Source organism: Scatophagus argus, chromosome 8, assembly GCF_020382885.2.
Source record: "Scatophagus argus isolate fScaArg1 chromosome 8, fScaArg1.pri, whole genome shotgun sequence".
NCBI lineage: Eukaryota > Metazoa > Chordata > Actinopteri > Scatophagidae > Scatophagus > Scatophagus argus.
This window is the reverse complement of record NC_058500.1, coordinates 3,100,864-3,118,461: the sequence shown is the minus strand read 5'-3', so window position 1 is coordinate 3,118,461 and position 17,598 is coordinate 3,100,864. Positions and strand designations below refer to the sequence as shown.

Below are 17,598 nucleotides of genomic sequence, written 5' to 3'. Positions count from 1 at the left end.
CTGCAGTGTGAAAGCATCAATGCTGGGTAATGGTAAACAATTAGTGCCAATTTGGAGGAAGATGAGAAGACTGATTGTCTAGGATAAATAGTTTTGTACTGATTTTGGCTGGTTCAGGTATCAACTGTCTGCTAAGACTAAAGAAATAATTAATGTGACTATGACTGTGCTATATTCTCAAACTGCACCCTGTCCTCATCTCTTTCGTTCTGCACTGTTCTGTTCATTCAGTTTTAATTCATAAGTCTTTACTGTGGTGGCACATGTAAACTGCTCTCTGCGGGGCTAACAGGGCCTGTCTGGTACCACCATGCTGAAAATTACGCAGCATTTTCCTCACAATGAGAGGCGCCATGCTTCCAACACAGCAGGAGGATGACGGGATTCGGGTGGGGTCTGGGAGGCGGTCCTTGGAGCGAGAGAGGCTCTCATCCAATAGAAAGCAGCGGACGGCTTCAAACTTCAAACTGACAGGTAATTGACCAATAGCGGTTCAGAAGGCACCGGCACGAGCTCTGCACTTGCATATATACCACTGACCATCCTCATGTGCGCCATTATCTCTTACATCGACCCCATAACTGTCGTATTGTAAGATTTTCCGTGTAGGAGCTTCTGAAACCTCTGTACTGACAAAATGGTAAGAACTGCTCTGAATTTTAACGAACAGCCATATTCCGGATTTACATAGTGCTTCCGCTTTTTAGGGATGCGGCTTGTTGGGATGAGGGAAGGGACCGCTGGCATTAGTGGCAAAGTGGAAATGCGGTCCAGAGGGTCAGTAAAACTGTTGCTCACTTTATTAGCTTCAGACGTGGACGTTTTAATCTGGGAGGTTATAATCTGAGAGGTTTGGTGTTGGGGCGATGTCCTCGCGTTCTGGGATGTTGGGTGGGTAAGTTAGTTTACGTGGCGGGGAGACAGAACAAAAGAGGCTTTCAACAGATTGCAATGCGGACAGACTGAATAACGGTAATGTAATGTAGGCTCCGGTCCAGCCGCCGACTCTGCGGTATTTTGTGCGCTCCCTCGGCTGCTGTCATCGCTGCTCACGATTGTGCTGCCCTGAAACGTTAATTCGACGCACTGGCATGGAGGATGCGCAAAAGTAGTCCTCTTCAGATGTCCCACACCCAGAGGAACCCTGTCCCTGGGGACAGTGGACGAAATGCGCTGTCAGCATGGCGCAGGGTATTAAAAATTCATGCTAGTAATGGACACCCAGTGATGTTCTGACAGCCGGTGTTACGACCAGTTTTATATTCTCAGATCAGACTGCAGATTTTGTGTGCGGGATGGAAGAAACCAAAGTTAATTGAATGCACGTGAATTGCGAAATAGAGTTATGAAAATGTATGTGAAATGAGAAGTAGAGTGATTATTTATTAAGTGATTTGATTATTTTAAAGCCGGTTTGGTTAAAACGGTGGTGATCAGATGAAAACCGACACATTTTTATCATTCTCCCCATCTTCGATTCATAATACATTATTGACGACACGAAAATTGCCATTCATCATTGAAGGAAAGTGGCCTCAAGGATTGAAATAAAGAAGTGGGATATGTGGGGTTTCAGCATCACTTCTTATGTCTCTCGGCAAATTTAAGGTGAGAACCAGGTAATCCATTTGCTGAATGTAGACTCATATTAGATCTACAAAACCCGATTTTAAAAAAGTTTGTTCCAACTTTGGTAAGCTGTGACCAAGTGAGCAGTTACCACAAACAAAATGTCAGTTGACACTTTGTCACTCTACGCTCACATACAATTCATCACTTTCATTAATTTATAAGAATTTTCATTACTATTTTTTTTTTCTTTTTTAAATTTTTTGTTACCTCCACCCTTGAGGACACATTCCTTAAATGATGAATGGCAGTTTTATTCTCTGAATGACGAATCCTGAATTGAAGACAGGGTAAAAGATAAAACATGACTTTGTTTTCATCTAATCACAGCTGTATTATTCAAATCATTATTTACTATCAATGAATCCAATTTATCACTCCATTTTTTCACATTCCTCTTATCCCTCTATTTCCCCACTTGTATGCAGTTTTATGACATCAGCTTTTCAGATTTTTCAGATTTTATTTTTTTTTTTACACTTCATGTTTTCACATAAAATTCAACAAACATCATTTGTTGCCAGATTGCAGGGTTTTCTGTTGGTCAGACTCTGAGTGTTGGTTGTTATTGCAACTGAAAACTGAATGAAAAAAGGAAGATAACCTTTTTTTCCCCCTTTCCACAGCGTGAGTGTATCTCCATCCACGTCGGCCAGGCTGGTGTCCAGATTGGCAATGCCTGCTGGGAGCTTTACTGCCTGGAACATGGGATCCAGCCGGACGGACAGATGCCCAGTGACAAGACCATTGGAGGAGGAGACGACTCGTTCAACACCTTCTTCAGTGAGACCGGAGCTGGAAAGCACGTCCCCAGAGCTGTTTTTGTGGACCTGGAGCCCACTGTCATCGGTAAGTGTGATTCCATGGAGCTGAACATCAGTTAAGGGAAGTTGAAGTGAGAGGTCTGCTAAACGTAAACCACAACTGATGCAATGTCTCTTCTTGTCTCCTCAGATGAGGTGCGCACTGGGACCTACCGCCAGCTGTTCCACCCTGAGCAGCTGATCACCGGCAAGGAGGACGCAGCCAACAACTACGCCCGTGGACACTACACCATCGGCAAGGAGATCATCGACCTGGTTCTGGACAGGATCCGCAAACTGGTGGGTAAATTCAGAGCCGAACAGGTTGACTGAAAGTTTTGTTTCGGAAGATCAAATGAGATGCCATAACGGTTTCTTGTATGTGATCATTGTGTATCCCTCTCTGTCCTCAGGCTGACCAGTGCACTGGTCTTCAGGGCTTCCTGGTTTTCCACAGCTTCGGAGGTGGCACCGGCTCCGGTTTCACCTCCCTGCTGATGGAGCGTCTGTCTGTCGACTACGGCAAGAAGTCCAAGCTGGAGTTCTCCATCTACCCAGCTCCCCAGGTGTCCACCGCTGTGGTGGAGCCCTACAACTCCATCCTGACCACCCACACCACCCTGGAGCACTCTGACTGTGCCTTCATGGTGGACAACGAGGCCATCTACGATATCTGCCGTAGGAACCTCGATATTGAGCGTCCCACTTACACCAACCTGAACAGGCTTATTGGTCAGATCGTGTCCTCCATCACTGCTTCCCTTCGTTTCGATGGTGCCCTCAATGTTGATCTGACAGAGTTCCAGACCAACTTGGTGCCATATCCTCGTATCCACTTCCCTCTGGCCACTTACGCCCCTGTCATCTCTGCTGAGAAGGCTTACCATGAGCAGCTCTCAGTGGCTGAGATCACCAACGCCTGCTTCGAGCCAGCCAATCAGATGGTGAAATGCGACCCTCGCCACGGCAAGTACATGGCTTGTTGCCTTTTGTATCGTGGTGATGTGGTACCCAAAGATGTAAATGCTGCCATCGCCACCATCAAAACCAAGCGCACCATCCAGTTTGTGGACTGGTGTCCCACTGGTTTCAAGGTTGGCATCAACTACCAGCCACCCACTGTAGTTCCTGGTGGAGACCTGGCCAAGGTCCAGAGGGCTGTGTGCATGCTGAGCAACACCACTGCTATCGCAGAGGCCTGGGCTCGGCTTGACCACAAGTTTGACCTGATGTACGCCAAGCGCGCCTTTGTTCACTGGTATGTGGGTGAGGGTATGGAGGAGGGAGAGTTCTCTGAGGCCAGAGAGGACATGGCAGCTCTGGAGAAGGATTATGAGGAGGTTGGTGTTGACTCCATTGAGGGTGAGGGAGAGGAGGAAGGAGAAGAATATTAAGAGGCATTAGTTAAACGAAAACTTTATGTTACGTCTTCTTTCTTAAATGCATTCCAAACAGAAATGTTTCTGTCAATAACCAGTTTGGCTCTGCCCTTAATAAAAAATGTGACCTGATTGTTTTGTCTGTTATTAAATCAGCTATGTATATTGAATACATGATCGTACAGAATTCTAACTTTTAGCTATCCCATGTAATCAAGTTGTAAACTTTACAACACCAGTCATTTATATATTTCTTTACTGAGTGACTCTGTATACAGTATATACAAGAGAAAATCTTTTACAGCTTGTCAAAGTTGAAGCTATGAATCCTCAGCTATAATGCAACGTGCATGGAAGAAACTTTCCCATTTCCCACTGTTTGTGAATGCGTCATGATGGCGCGAAAATAGTCAAAAGAGAAAACGGCAGCCAACCGGTGTTCCAGGGGAAAGCGATTCATAGTAAATACTGAGATATTGACTTTTAAAAAACAAATTCAGCTCATCGCGGCTGAAGAAAGTTATTTTGTATAGCTGAGGTTTGGGTACGTGATACAGATAACGATGTGCTGAGATTAGCAAAGTAACATTAACATCACTAATGCTTTCCGTGTTCTCATTAAATTGCTATTGACTGTAGTTTATCGATTGTAAGTAATAGAATGATTTAGACGTTTTGGGGGGCAGTATCAACCACATAATTGGGTGCAAAAACACTTGAGAGTGATTTTCAGTTATTTCAGCCGGAACTTTGAATGAGCATTTAGCTTTGTGAAAGCTGCATGCTAGCTTTTTATCCTAACTAGCTTATACAGTAGATCCGCATAGTTAGCTTCTGTTGTCCATTGGTATTACGCTTATAATATTAAGCGGCACATTCTAATATAAGCAGATCGTCAATCATAATATGACCACGTCCATGAATAGTGTGCCTCAGGGGAAACACGTTTAAAGAAAGTAAGACATTGAACCCCAAACTGACCCTGAGGCACATCGTATTTAACAGAAGACCAGAGAAGAGAGAATCAAAGCGGATAACTTCAGTCCGTCCGTGGCAGCTGAGAAGAAAACACGTCTTCTGAAGCTGAAACAAGAGCAACGTGATGCATCTGAACGGAACTAACATGGAGCAAGGCCACGACGAGCTGCAAAAAGTTATCAGCAACATCTTCAGATCTGTTTGAAACATACTGGGAGCCTGGCTGAAGAGGTCAGACTCGGAGTAACGTGATCCCCACCTGGAGTCCTGCAGTCAACTTATTGATTTCCGGGTTCAGGCAAGTAAAACGACTGTTGCGATAGTCCTGGTGTAATCAGATAAATGCATTTTGCAAAATTAAGACGAGTCTCTTTTTTGGAATTGTTTTTTAAATGGTAAAAACAAAACAGCAAAGCTTTGCACCGTGCTGCTTAAAACATGATGTTATTCAAGAGGGAACCAGCAGGTGGCAGAATGCGTTTTGCCATAAGCTGGGACCTAATGGCAAAGATCTCTAATTCGTCTAAGTTCAAGTGATGTTCAGTTTTTCACACTGCAAAGACATTCCAGGACAGGTAGGTGCTCTCCTCTGCACCTGGAAAGCCATCACACGCCCACCTCCCACCCATTTCCAAAGCACATAGAAACACCTTTGCTGCAAACGGTGGCTGTTGTCTCTCTGCAGACACCTGTTTACCTGTGGACTCTTTCTTTTCTTTGAATTTGCCACAGACAACCACGCCCGCGCTGAGTGGAGCATCTTCGACGCTGAGGCCAAAGGGCCCAGCGCCGGCACCGAAGCCGAAGCCTGCGAAGAGGCGTTGACAGCCAGCGTCTACGCCAGAGCAGAACTGGGCAGCGCTTCAGCCTCTGTTGGCCCGGCCAAGGCCACCATCGGTCTGTCCGCAGACACCGGGGTCGCCGTCAGCCTAACACAAGTCGAGGCAAAGGTGCTCGGCACCGGCATCTCCTTTGGCCGTAAAATGGGCATTTCTCTGTTTGGCAGTGGGATTGAATTCAAATTATGGTGAAATTAAAGCTCACTGTGAATGTGTGACGAGAAAAAATTAAATAAAAAATGAATTTACAAAAGTTTGCTTTTGCCTCATGGCCCACCATTAAGTTAGAGACAAAGTTTGAGTGTGGCCTGCTGTGAACCGAGTTTTCCGCTTTCTACTGCTTTTTGATAGCCGGTAGTGAACACAGAAACAGTTTTTGTCATACTGAAAGTAAAAGCATCGCCTCAGCTGTACCTGTGGACTCTTTCTTTTCTTTGAATAGTCCACAACTTTCCCCGTCTGCTGTTGCTCCAGCCCCAAGTTGTTTGAAAAATGTTTCTGGCATCAAATTCCAAATTGGCATACTTACAGAAAATCAGTGAAGTTAATAAAGTCAGACTTCTTATGTCAAGAAGGATTGGCCAAAAATGGTCACATTCTGTTTTATTAATGTGCTACACAACATCCTAACTTGTATGGAAACGAGGTTGGAGATGTCAATCTTTAGCTTGTGTAGCTCAGCTTCAGTTTCTTCAGCCAGTGAAAGACTTTGAAGATCTAGTTGCTTGATATTCTCGTGAGAATAGATGCAACTGGTATGAATGAATATTTTGTTAATATGTCGACATTCCAATTAAAACAACCTGTCATGTCTGTCCTTTGTGATGAATGATGCTTATTGCATGTATGTTTTTCTCTCTCTCTCTTTTATTCTCTCTGTCCTGTCTACCTCTTCTTCTCCTCTTTTACCCGGCCGACTATCAGCAGGATGGTTCTCCCTTGTGAGCCGGGACTGGGTTTTCCTTGCCACTGTTTGCTTGCTTGGGGGTTCAGGCTCTGGGTTTCTGTAAAGCACCTAGAGACAATTTTGATTGTAAAAGGTGCCATATAAACAAAATTGAATTGAATTCATTTGGATGGTTGTGATATTTTATGCACCATGCCAATACTTTTGCTGCCTTCTTGTTCTTCTTCTGCGTTGAAAGATCCTTGTGTCCCTGAACTTTGTATCTTGTACTGCACTCATGAATGTTTCACCTCCGTTGGACCAGTCATTGTGTCATATCTCTGTGTCGTGGAGACTAATCTTGAAAGTGAAATCGAGGAGACAGATAGCGTCAACTCATAACCTTTTATCTCAGTTTGCTATTTATACGCCACACTGGGTGGGCGACCAGCAGTTAAGCTGAGTCTACGCAGCTTAGAACATCTAGAAAGCAGGCAACCTCATTCAGGTGAGAAACCAGCATGTGACCATTTGTAGGTTTAATAAGGAGTTTCTGTCTTTATTAACACAATTATATGGGTTGACCAGTGATGAACAAATCCTTTCTTGTCTGGATGTAATCTAATATAAAATGTAATTTGCTGTAGATCAGCACTGAATATTTCCAGAGCTGTTTTTATTCCACTGGTTCTAGTCTGCTGCTGACGTTTCCTCTTTTTCCTTTCAGAATAAACGACGTGTTCTGAAGATGACAGGTAGGCAAACATCATCTCGAAATGTAAAATTAATATTGAGGACTCACGAGGACACAGATGAACTTTTAATAAACTCAGAAGTTTAATTTTAATTTAGATCACTGGGAATGTAACAAAGAGATGCCAAACTAACTAATCTAATAGACCTGTTGTTAGAACTGTGGACTGTTTGACACATTTCTTGTTTTTCCTGAATAAATAAGCAATTAACGATGTTTCCTGTCTCTGTCTTTCAGTCCCACCTGAGGGTACGTACATTAAGTTTCAGGTGTAATTTCTTTTTCACAACACAGGACTTTTGGTTATGATGAGAATTCTGGACTCAGGTGTTGTTATTTTGTGAAAAGTTGTAATGTTATGAGAAACAAAGACGAGGTATTGAGAATAAAGAAATTTACAGTGAAATACAGTAAACTGGTCTTTGCTGGTTTGATAGTTTGGTGAGGATGAACTGGGCTTTGAAGTAAGATCTGGAGAATTGTTGAATATATAACAACCTCAAAATCTTGGTCTTTAGGTTTATGTTTAAAAATATAAACACGTACATGAAAAAATTCTGCACGCTATACAAAATGAGTCGACATGTGGTCTAAAGTCTCCGTCTGAAACGCTTGTAGCCGCGAAGGGATTCTTAATGCCGCTTGCGATGGTACCCGGGATGGAGGAGCGGATTAAAAACCTGGATCAAACCGGTAAACCTTCTGTGACTTTTACAGATTTCAAAAGAATAAATAACCCCAAATAAACAAATAACAAAGTTTTCTTTTTTTTCTTTCAAACCCAGATGATGGGGGTAAGTAAATTGTTTTATAAATGTTTTTTAATCAGTTCTTTAATATTAGAAATAAACAGGAAGCGAGAGCATAAATAAAGAAATAACAACGTCCCTTGTTTCTTTCTTTCAGTCCAAATCACTGAAGGTAAGTAAATTACTTTGCTTTTTTAAAATACTATAGTAATAGTCTAATAATGTTTGTTGGAGATTTGGGGAGTTGTGTGTTGATAGTTTGGGAAAAAGTTGTGATGTTATGAGAAAAAAGGTCACGAGATGACGAGAAACAGTTTTATGAAAACAAATTGCAAATTGCAATAATTTGGAACCGAGCTGAGGTTGTCCTACACGGTCTTTGTTTGCAGTGCTGAAAACCAGTGTGACGGTCGTACCCGGGATGGGGTCGGTGGTCGACACCATTAACCGTCCCGGGAAAGCTTTTGCCACAGACAACCACGCCCGCGCTGAGTGGAGCATCTTCGACGCTGAGGCCAAAGGGCCCAGCGCCGGCACCGAAGCCGAAGCCTGCGAAGAGGCGTTGACAGCCAGCGTCTACGCCAGAGCAGAACTGGGCAGCGCTTCAGCCTCTGTTGGCCCGGCCAAGGCCACCATCGGTCTGTCCGCAGACACCGGGGTCGCCGTCAGCCCAACACAAGTCGAGGCAAAGGTGCTCGGCACCGGCATCTCCTTTGGTCGTAAAATGGGCATTTCTCTGTTTGGCAGTGGGATTGAATTCAAATTATGGTGAAATTAAAGCTCACTGTGAATGTGTGACGAGAAAAAATTAAATAAAAAATTAATTTACAAAAATTTGCTTTTGCCTCATGGCCCACCATTAAGTTAGAGACAAAGTTTGGGTGTGGCCTGCTGTGAACCGGGTTTTCCGCTTTCTACTGCTTTTTGATAGCCGGTAGCGAACACAGAAACAGTTTTTGTCATACTGAAAGTAAAAGCATCGCCTCAGCTGTTCCACGCCAGCAACTTCCTGTTTCAGCTCAGCTTCATTATGTTGCGTTGACATTAAACTTGTAAGCATTTGAGTAATGTTTACTTTCTTTTCCTTTTACAAAACATCGCGCAGCTTGCAGTGGAAGAATGAATGTTTGAAATGTATGAAGTGTTTTCAAGCTTTTTTGTTTCAATCAGTAGCCACAAATCTGAACATCTTAAATTAGTGGAATAAAACGATCTTCAGACTGTACAGCTGTTGTTTTTTGTGAGCTCTTACTCGAGTCCTTCATTCATTAACTCATTATCATTAGTTCAACCACTACATGTGGAGTAAATGTAAAGTCAAGTCAGATCCCACTCACAGCTGCCCCCTTGTGGTCAGCAGAAAACACTCACTCAGTGAAACAGCACAGACAACATGATAACAGCAGCTAAGCAGGTTGGGGGGGAATTTGCAGGAAGTCGAAGCGCATTTCGCAGGCAGGAGTGTGTGTTACCCTACAAGCCAAAAGGGAACCACGACGGGGAGTACAGCCGAGGTCCTCAAAAGTTGACATTTGTGGTTTTGAAGGGTTATCTTTAAAATGAGTGTGGTGCTCCGACCAGCAGGGGGCGCTGTCATTTAGTGATTCTCTGCTTCTCCGTTACGGACTTCCTCATAACTGCAGAGGACGTAAATACACCGGCACGCTGTTGCCCTGCCTCGTCTTTATTCTCCTGAATTTCAGGTCAGTAATGTGGCAGAAACCACATAATATCAGGTAGAGAAATGTAAACTAACTATCTGAGCGCATGGTTTGTCGCTAACGTATGGTTTTGTTTGGCTCAATGAATTTCAGTGAACTACACTTCAGAGCTAAAGCTCGTAAGTTATGCTAGCAGTTTATTTGTTTCATCAGACGCTGTGGCGCGCACGTTTCCTCCCCTGTGAAAGTATGTACGGTTAGTAAAAGCCTGTGTTTACTGGTTAGTTTAGTTTACTGTTTGGTCCCCCGTGTTAACCTAGCATGTAATGGTTGCAGTGACGTGCGGTGAGGTTCATGGCTGGTGCGGCACTGACTTCATCACAGTCAGATTTACAAACATGTAAACCCAACAGAGTAGCTTATTCACCCTTTGACTGGCAGCATTTACCGGGTTATGTTTAACATCTCATATCGGCACTCTGAAGCAACTCCTGCTTCGATTGAAAGTCCAGTTTAGAAAACTGCTTGAGTTTAGATATGTAATCCTCCATTTTGAAATTAAGGCCAGACGACAGGAAAAAAATAAACGGATGGCTGCACTTGACTTGTTAACTCTAGATTGTAGCTTGCTGTCACTTATTCTGCAGTCGATTAGTCGCAAGAAGAATCCCTGGGATCACGAGTGCCCCCTACCGTGAGGCAGGAGAACTGCGTGCCTTTTCACGGCCGTTTAATGATTGCTCAGTACAAGACACACGTTACACACATACAGTTGTTGACAAAACACTGTACATTATATACACTATGGACATTTAGTTCATATAGCAAAAGTGTTTGAACATTTTAATAGCGACATACAGAGAGACAGCGATACGGCCTCACTGCCTAGCATGCCAGCACAGTTAGCCGAGTCATTGCGCAATCCGCGGTGAGGCTCCCCGCACGTCTCTTCTCAGTATGTGAACGGTAACGTGACAACTCAGCGATTTTTAATAATAATAAAAAAAAGAATCAAAACTGGTGACGTTAAAAGGAAAATAACGTAATACTACAAATCACTGGATAAATATAACCATTTAATTTATTTTTTCATTTTCCATTTTTTTCTTTCCCTGATGACAGGTGAGGCACGGCCTCTCCTGCCTCACCTGCCTGCACGTCACTGAACGGTTGGGTGCTCGGTTAATGTTGAGATATTTGAAGTAACGGTGTTATGAGTCCGTTAAATTGAATTCTGAGCACCCTATGCAGCTAAGTGCTAAACTGTTACCGGTAATGAAAGTTTGTAAATGCATTCAAACCAATTTAATGGATATTTATACCATGAATTCTGTACTTCGTATTGATGTAAACATGTATTCTGTATATGGAGACTCAGTTTCTTATGGGTATTTGTTTGACATGGAAATTGAAATACATGTTACATGACATTGATCATAAAACACTGTCTGTAGATTCTGGAAGGGAAAATGTGCCTATTCAGGGAAATAAACTAAACTAAATAAATTTAATAAACTTAACTGCAGAGAATGCAAATACATCAGTACGCTGTTGCCCTGCCTCACCTTTGTTCTCCTGAATTTCAGGACATTTTTCTGTGCATACGGTGCCGTTTCGGCGGTACCCGCTACACGTGCAGGTATTGGACATGTGTGTAATCAGGATGATGTTGAAACTTGAAATAGCAGAGGCTTCATGGAGTAGATAAGCAAAGTTTGTGAGGTTTATTACAGTCTGGATTTGTTTACAAAACAACAAAAGTGGAGTCCATAAAGTACTGCGATGCTCTGATTTTCAGTTCCATTTTTACACACGTAGTCTCCCATGATATCACAGTACGGTACGGTACATTCACTGTATGCAGCTTTCGGCAACAGAAATACACCACGCAGCCACACACATTAAAATGTTGTCTTAATTTGTTGATCAACGCCTGTTGTTAATGTGGTCTTACACACACACACACACACACACACACATCTGTCTCAGGGCTGCATGCGAATGGCTCCGTCCAGTCTGATGACCTCTCCGTTAATCATGGGGTTCTCAGCCAGTGATGTCACCAGGTGGGCGAATTCAGCGGGGTCTCCCAGGCGTGACGGGAAGGGCACCTGGCGGGCAAGAAAGGAGCGCACCTTCTCAGGGAGGCTAGCCAGGAGAGGAGTGGAGAACAGACCTGCAGGAGCAAAGACAGCATTCAGACTTTAGACTCCGATTGTTTTCAGTCAGCGTTCAAATCTCGTCGAAATACCGTTAATGTCCACTAACCGGGCGCTATGGTGACGACCCTGATGCCCATGGGAGCCAGATCACGTGCTATGGGGAGGGTCATTCCAACGATGCCTCCTTTAGAAGCTGAATATGCTGCTTGGCCAACCTGAAGGTAAAAAAACAGGGAAGGTTAATTAAAAAAGCTAATTTAAGCGATCACAAAGTGGTGACTCTTATCTCTGACCTGTCCATCAAAGGCTGCCACGCTGGCCGTGTTGACGATGCAGCCTCTGTGCCCGTCTGCGTCGGGCTCGTTCTTCCCCATCGCGCCCACAGCGAGGCGAATCACGTTGAAGGTTCCTGCAATGTTCACCTGCAGAACAACACACGGACCACTCGCATAGCCACAGTTTTTCATTTTATTGGCTTTCTGAGCCGTATGCGTCTGTTCTTCTTACATTGATGACACGCTGGAAGTCCTCCAGGCTGTGAGGGACGTCCTTCTTAAAGTTGTAGGTTTTGAAGGCGACAGCGATGCCGGCACAATTAACCGCCAGGTCCAGCTTCCCGAACTTCTCTCTGGCCAGAGACACCGCCGACTGCACATCAGCCTCCGACGTCACCTAACAAATCACAAGGCCTCTTTTAGCCACAGGACCCTTCTGGACATCACATTAACGGGTGTCCTGGGTGATAAAACGGGTACGAATTGAGCTGCAGCTACCATTTATTTTCATTGTCGATTAAACTTAAGAAAAGCATTTTAACAGGTGGAACTTGCAAATGTTTGACATTTCTGCTCGGAAGTGACTGAAACGATTAACTGATTATCAAAATAGTTCTCAACTGATTTTCTTTCGACCGACTGCAGCTCTACAAAGGCCTCACGTGAGTAACGGGACAGGACCAGAACTTGGACTGTCAGCATAAAGCAGGTCCACAGAGGCAGTGAAAGAACTGGATGGTGTGTGAGAGAGAGAGATCTACTGACTGGGTTTACATTACACCTCCAGTTTGATCGGTATTATGGATATCTCTCTTGAACCAGGCGGGAAAGACAAGTTGTGACAATCAAACCCACAACCCTGAGGACTCAGCCCCTCAGCTCGTGAGACGCCTGCCGACACCAGCTGAGCTGTCTGGTAGCCCAAATAAGTCATCATATTTTAGTCAAGTTTCTCCTTACGCATTCAGTTATTTGTTTATGGCAGGCGTACGACATTATTTGAGTTATTAAATGTTTGAACATGTGTTTCTAATAGTAAGCTCTGCTCTGTGGCATCAACACCGCTGCTCTCTCCTTCCCACTGACGTTTGCCACAGTCCATCGGTCTAATCTACGATCGACGTAGCTTGAATTGATCTGTATGGAACTGCTTTAGCAACGACTGATTTGTCAGGGTCGTTAGTCCCCGCTTTCCTTAACGTGCAGCATTGGAACGAGGCTCTGATTTGTTATGTCTGCTGAGCTTTGGACTCACATCTGCAGGAGCGAAGGCACAGCGGTCCCCCAGACTGGCCGCCAGAGCCGCTCCATCAGACGAGGGCAGGTCCAGGATCACAGCAGACGCTCCGTTCTGCACCAGACGCTCCACGGTGGCTCGGCCCAGACCGGAGGCGCCACCTGTCACCAGGCCGACCATACCCTGCTCAGCATGTGCACATCAACAGGGGGAGGTGGGGGTGGAACAGGAAACAGAGGACAATAAAAAGAGGAAAAAACACAGGTCACTGAGAAAGATATCAATTTAAAATGCAAAGGCAAAAAAAAAAAACCAACTAATTTGAGAGTTGGACAGGAAACATTCTTACCCATGTGATATCTGTGTTTGGAGCTGAGCTATGAAGTTGTGATGGACATTTTCACTATTTTATGACATTTTATAGACCAAAGGATTGATCGATAAAGTTACTGTCAGGTGAAACAATGCAGGAAATGGCCCGAATTGTTTGTAAAGACTTCAACATTAATTTTCACTAAACTGCTTTTTATTATCTGAGGTAGAGTCATTATAAAAACACTTAACAGGGAGGTCTGTGAATTAGACTCACAGTTGAGAGTGGATAAACGTGCTGTTGCTGCGTGTTTTCAACTCTCTGAACACACGGTTTTAAATCCTCAGTGTGTCTCCGCAACATTAAACACTCCCCGTGGAAAGTCTGAACCCTGTTGTGTCTGACCAGCAGGGGGTGGTAGCGACACGCCTTGTCCGCAGCTGTGCATCGACAGATGCAGAACAAGACGACGGCTGCCGGAAAGTGTAAACTGGATTTAGCCTGTGAATATTCTCATTCATCCAGGTCATGGTTATCTCAAGGAAATTCAATCGAATGCAACTGGACTTAGTTATTTGTCTTTGAAGACTTTGAAGACTAGTCCCAGCCTAGTCAAGCGAGCATGAACTGATGAAGCCTCTTGGATGAGAGGTGAAACGTCTTCAAAGACAAATAACTAAGTCCAGTTGCATTCGATTGAATTTCCTTGAGATAAGCTGGATTTAAAGATAATATTTAATAACAGGAGGGAAAATGCACTTGACGCATCTGGTAGACTTCAAGGATACACAAAATGCGTTTTGGTGAGAAACATTCATGACTAAATAAGCAACAATTAGTATTTAGGAGGAAAGACTCTGAGTGAGTATTTATTAGGAGTGTACGAGTCAAACCTTAGCTGAATTCCTTCATCACGACTCGGTGGGATCATTTCAGATTTGAAAATGTGGCTAAATTATGACTGGTTCGGTGAAACGGCATCACGATTCGTGGTCTTTGAAGTTACGAGTACCGCGCAGGAGCTCCCACTGATCTCCACTACAGCGAATAAAGTCAAAACTAACCACCCGGAGAAGCCAGATAGCACTAACGACAGTGTAAGAAACATTATTTCAGTGTCGATGTAACCGCCACCAGAGGTTAGCAAACACGCAGTGTGTACTCATTGATTCCCAACATGCTAGCTGCACAATCGAACTTCTAAACTACGAGGAACGCAAACTAACAGGGAGGAAAATGGTGCATTTATAAAACCCTACACTCATTAAACGCGTCACATTCTCTCACAGTTGGCGTTGCAAGTGGCGCAGTGTGCTCTGCAGATACTTTTATCTCTTTCTTTCCTCACCTTGACACACCGAATGTTCGCCATGTTGGTTTGGACATCGGCCCTGACGTCACACCAAAGATCGTGTATTTGACAGAGGAGTCGGCGACTGAAGTCACCAGACGTTTTTCTTCTTCTTCGGTTTGTGAATCACCGCCACCAGCTGGTACGGAGTACGCATCGGAACTCTGAGTTTGTATCATTAATAATTCCATCATTTTCTTGTAATTTATTTACAATAAATTACCTCGTCATCTGAAACGTCCACCCTATTCTCTATATTACTGCATGTATAATTAATCTTAATAGAAAATAAAGACTCGCTACAAATATTACATTTTGTATGTAAAAACCTGCAACGTAACAGTTAAAAATAGTGAATTGTTACTAACTTACTGTTTATATTACAAATGAACACAGTATTTATACCCTGTGTTATGACAGTAACGTTGAATTAAATCTCTAAACTGTATTTGTATTTGTTTACTGTAATCTGTACAATACTGTAATCTTGGTTTTTTTCAACGATTGGTGACATCTGAAATACATAGTGTGAGAACTCCCATTTTTACTCCTCTTTGATGGTGGTAGTGGTTTGGGGGGGTAGCCCCGCCCACTTCGTTCTGATTTGACAAATCGGCGAGCCCTTCAGAGAACGCCCCCTCCAGGCATCGGCTGATTCGCAGAATCAACGTGAGGGGGTGTTGTCCAATCAGGACAGCTCTGTGGCCCACCGAGGTCAGTTCAGGCGACCAACGGATGCTTCAGGTGGCGTTTTGCGGCCCGTTCACAAGGCAGACTTACACTTCTAACAAGTAAAAGCTGGAAGCCAGTCAGTGTATGTAGTTTAGAACACGAACATATCGTATTACTGTTATCATTATCTCTACATAATGTAGAGGTTACCTTCATCTGACTCAGGCTAAAGATCACATTATGTTCAAATATAGCACATAGCAAAACACATAAAGAGTATTTACAATTATTAAAGATGTATCTTTTATTTGAAAGTGGATGGATGTAAAAAAAACAAAACAGAGCATTTAAAGAATCGAATTCTCTGACGTTTCAACTTTCAAATTAGAGGAGTTTGTGACAATGTTGCAATAAATTCAATGAAGATTCCTGGAACAACTTTACCTAAGATAAGATAAGATAATCCTTTTTTGATCCTCAGAGGGGAAATTCAAGTATTGCAGCATCTCAGGACAGAACACATACAGAAAACAAACAGGGAGCAAAAACCCTAACCCTACATACATACAGTAAGCTATAGTGTATTAAATACTACAAACAACTGTATATGCACAAGGGTAGTACTACTTCTGTCTACCTACTTCTGAGATGAGCAAAGAGAGGGAATAAAAAGTAGAGCTGCACTTAATTATGAATCTGTTCTGATGAAGCGATTCATCATCAGGTCCATCTGACAGTCTAAAACCCAAAGATGTTTGATTTAAAGCCTTTCTGCTTCATCAGTGAATCATTTCAGTCAGAAACCCCAGTCATTCTCTGGCTGCAGCTGTTCCTGTACCTATTAAAAAATGTTTGCTGCATCCCTAACTTAGTTTAACGGTACAGAAGAGGGGAAAGTAAATACTCACACTGGAAGAGCTGGAATCAGTTTAAGTTTTGCCAATCAAAATAACTGCAGATTACAGATAACTGTGCAGATGCTGCCACACTGTGAAAGGCAGTAAGTTGTATAGTTGTATCTCCAAAATAGGGGTTGCAACATCCCACACCCCACAACAACACAACTTACTACCTCACCACAGCACAGCCACAGACACACCTGCCCCGGCACACTGTATAAACATAACGGTGATCAAAAAATCTGTTCCATCCTACAGTAAGTCTGAATCTTAATTTTGAACACGTACAACTGAGCTGCTATAAGATGAATATTAATAATAATAATAAAAAAGACAAGCGCTGTCTCTGGACACGTGTCCAATTTGTCAACAGCCAGGGACACACCAGAACGGTGAGATCCACAGTGTAACCAGGGAAATGAATCCAACATGTAATATCGCAGCACTGTTGTCACCGTGGCAACTGAAAAAGATGGAGATAGGCTGGCAGTCTCCGTCATGTAGGTGATGGTTTGGTTGCCGTGAGAAAGACAGTAGGCTGTATAGTTATCTCCCAGATCTGGTGTGATCCTAAAACTATACAAACTACTACCTCATCCCACAGCTCCCCTTCATCTGTGGAGGCCAAATCACTTACATTTGTCTTTGCTGTTCTAAATTCAAAACCCATATGTGTCCCCCAAATATGCCTGCTCATTGTGGTGACACATATCTGACAGTGGAAGAACGAGTGAGTCACAGTAAGATGTGACAGAAGAGCTGCCCAGTCTTCAGAAAATGATGTTTCCTACTTCTCAAGAGGTCCCCTGTCCTTGAGGAGGGTCTCCATCTCCAGACAACCACCTAAGGCACAACAAAAAGCACACTATGAAAGGAGAAAGACATGACGAACCGGCATCAGCATCTGCACACATCAAACGAGCCAACAGCGATCACCGAGCGACGCTAACAGTTTCTGCTCATAGCCTGTACCCTAAATCAGGTGAGGCTAAAAGGCTAACCTGGACACCA

At 43.6% G+C, this 17,598-nt stretch overlaps 2 protein-coding genes and 1 long non-coding RNA gene across 4 annotated transcripts; 2 read left to right on the top strand and 1 right to left on the bottom strand.

Moving 5' to 3' along the window:
- Positions 1-484: 484 nt before the first annotated feature.
- On the top strand, positions 485-3,943 carry LOC124063159 (tubulin alpha-1A chain). The gene is made up of 4 exons (XM_046396523.1): positions 485-640; positions 2,256-2,478; positions 2,584-2,732; positions 2,846-3,943. Exons 1-4 carry the CDS (start codon positions 638-640, stop codon positions 3,824-3,826), a joined length of 1,356 nt encoding a protein of 451 aa, XP_046252479.1. The 5' UTR covers positions 485-637; the 3' UTR covers positions 3,827-3,943.
- A 5,316-nt stretch (positions 3,944-9,259) lies between these two features.
- On the top strand, positions 9,260-11,224 carry LOC124063163. Its single transcript, XR_006844063.1, has 2 exons — positions 9,260-9,720; positions 9,892-11,224. It is a non-coding gene; the product is annotated as an uncharacterized LOC124063163 (long non-coding RNA).
- A 155-nt stretch (positions 11,225-11,379) lies between these two features.
- On the bottom strand, positions 11,380-15,158 carry hsd17b10 (hydroxysteroid (17-beta) dehydrogenase 10). 2 transcript variants are annotated; one of them, XM_046396525.1, is made up of 7 exons: positions 14,559-14,860; positions 13,702-13,729; positions 13,371-13,535; positions 12,348-12,512; positions 12,134-12,262; positions 11,947-12,055; positions 11,380-11,854 (listed from the first exon to the last, which is right to left on the bottom strand). In XM_046396525.1, exons 1-7 carry the CDS (start codon positions 14,594-14,596, stop codon positions 11,664-11,666), a joined length of 825 nt encoding a protein of 274 aa, XP_046252481.1. In that variant the 5' UTR covers positions 14,597-14,860; the 3' UTR covers positions 11,380-11,663. The 2 variants fall into 2 exon arrangements, with proteins under 2 accessions (XP_046252481.1, XP_046252482.1); XM_046396526.1 differs by lacking the exons at positions 13,702-13,729; positions 14,559-14,860 and adding an exon at positions 15,014-15,158.
- Between the last annotated feature and the right edge of the window lie 2,440 nt (positions 15,159-17,598).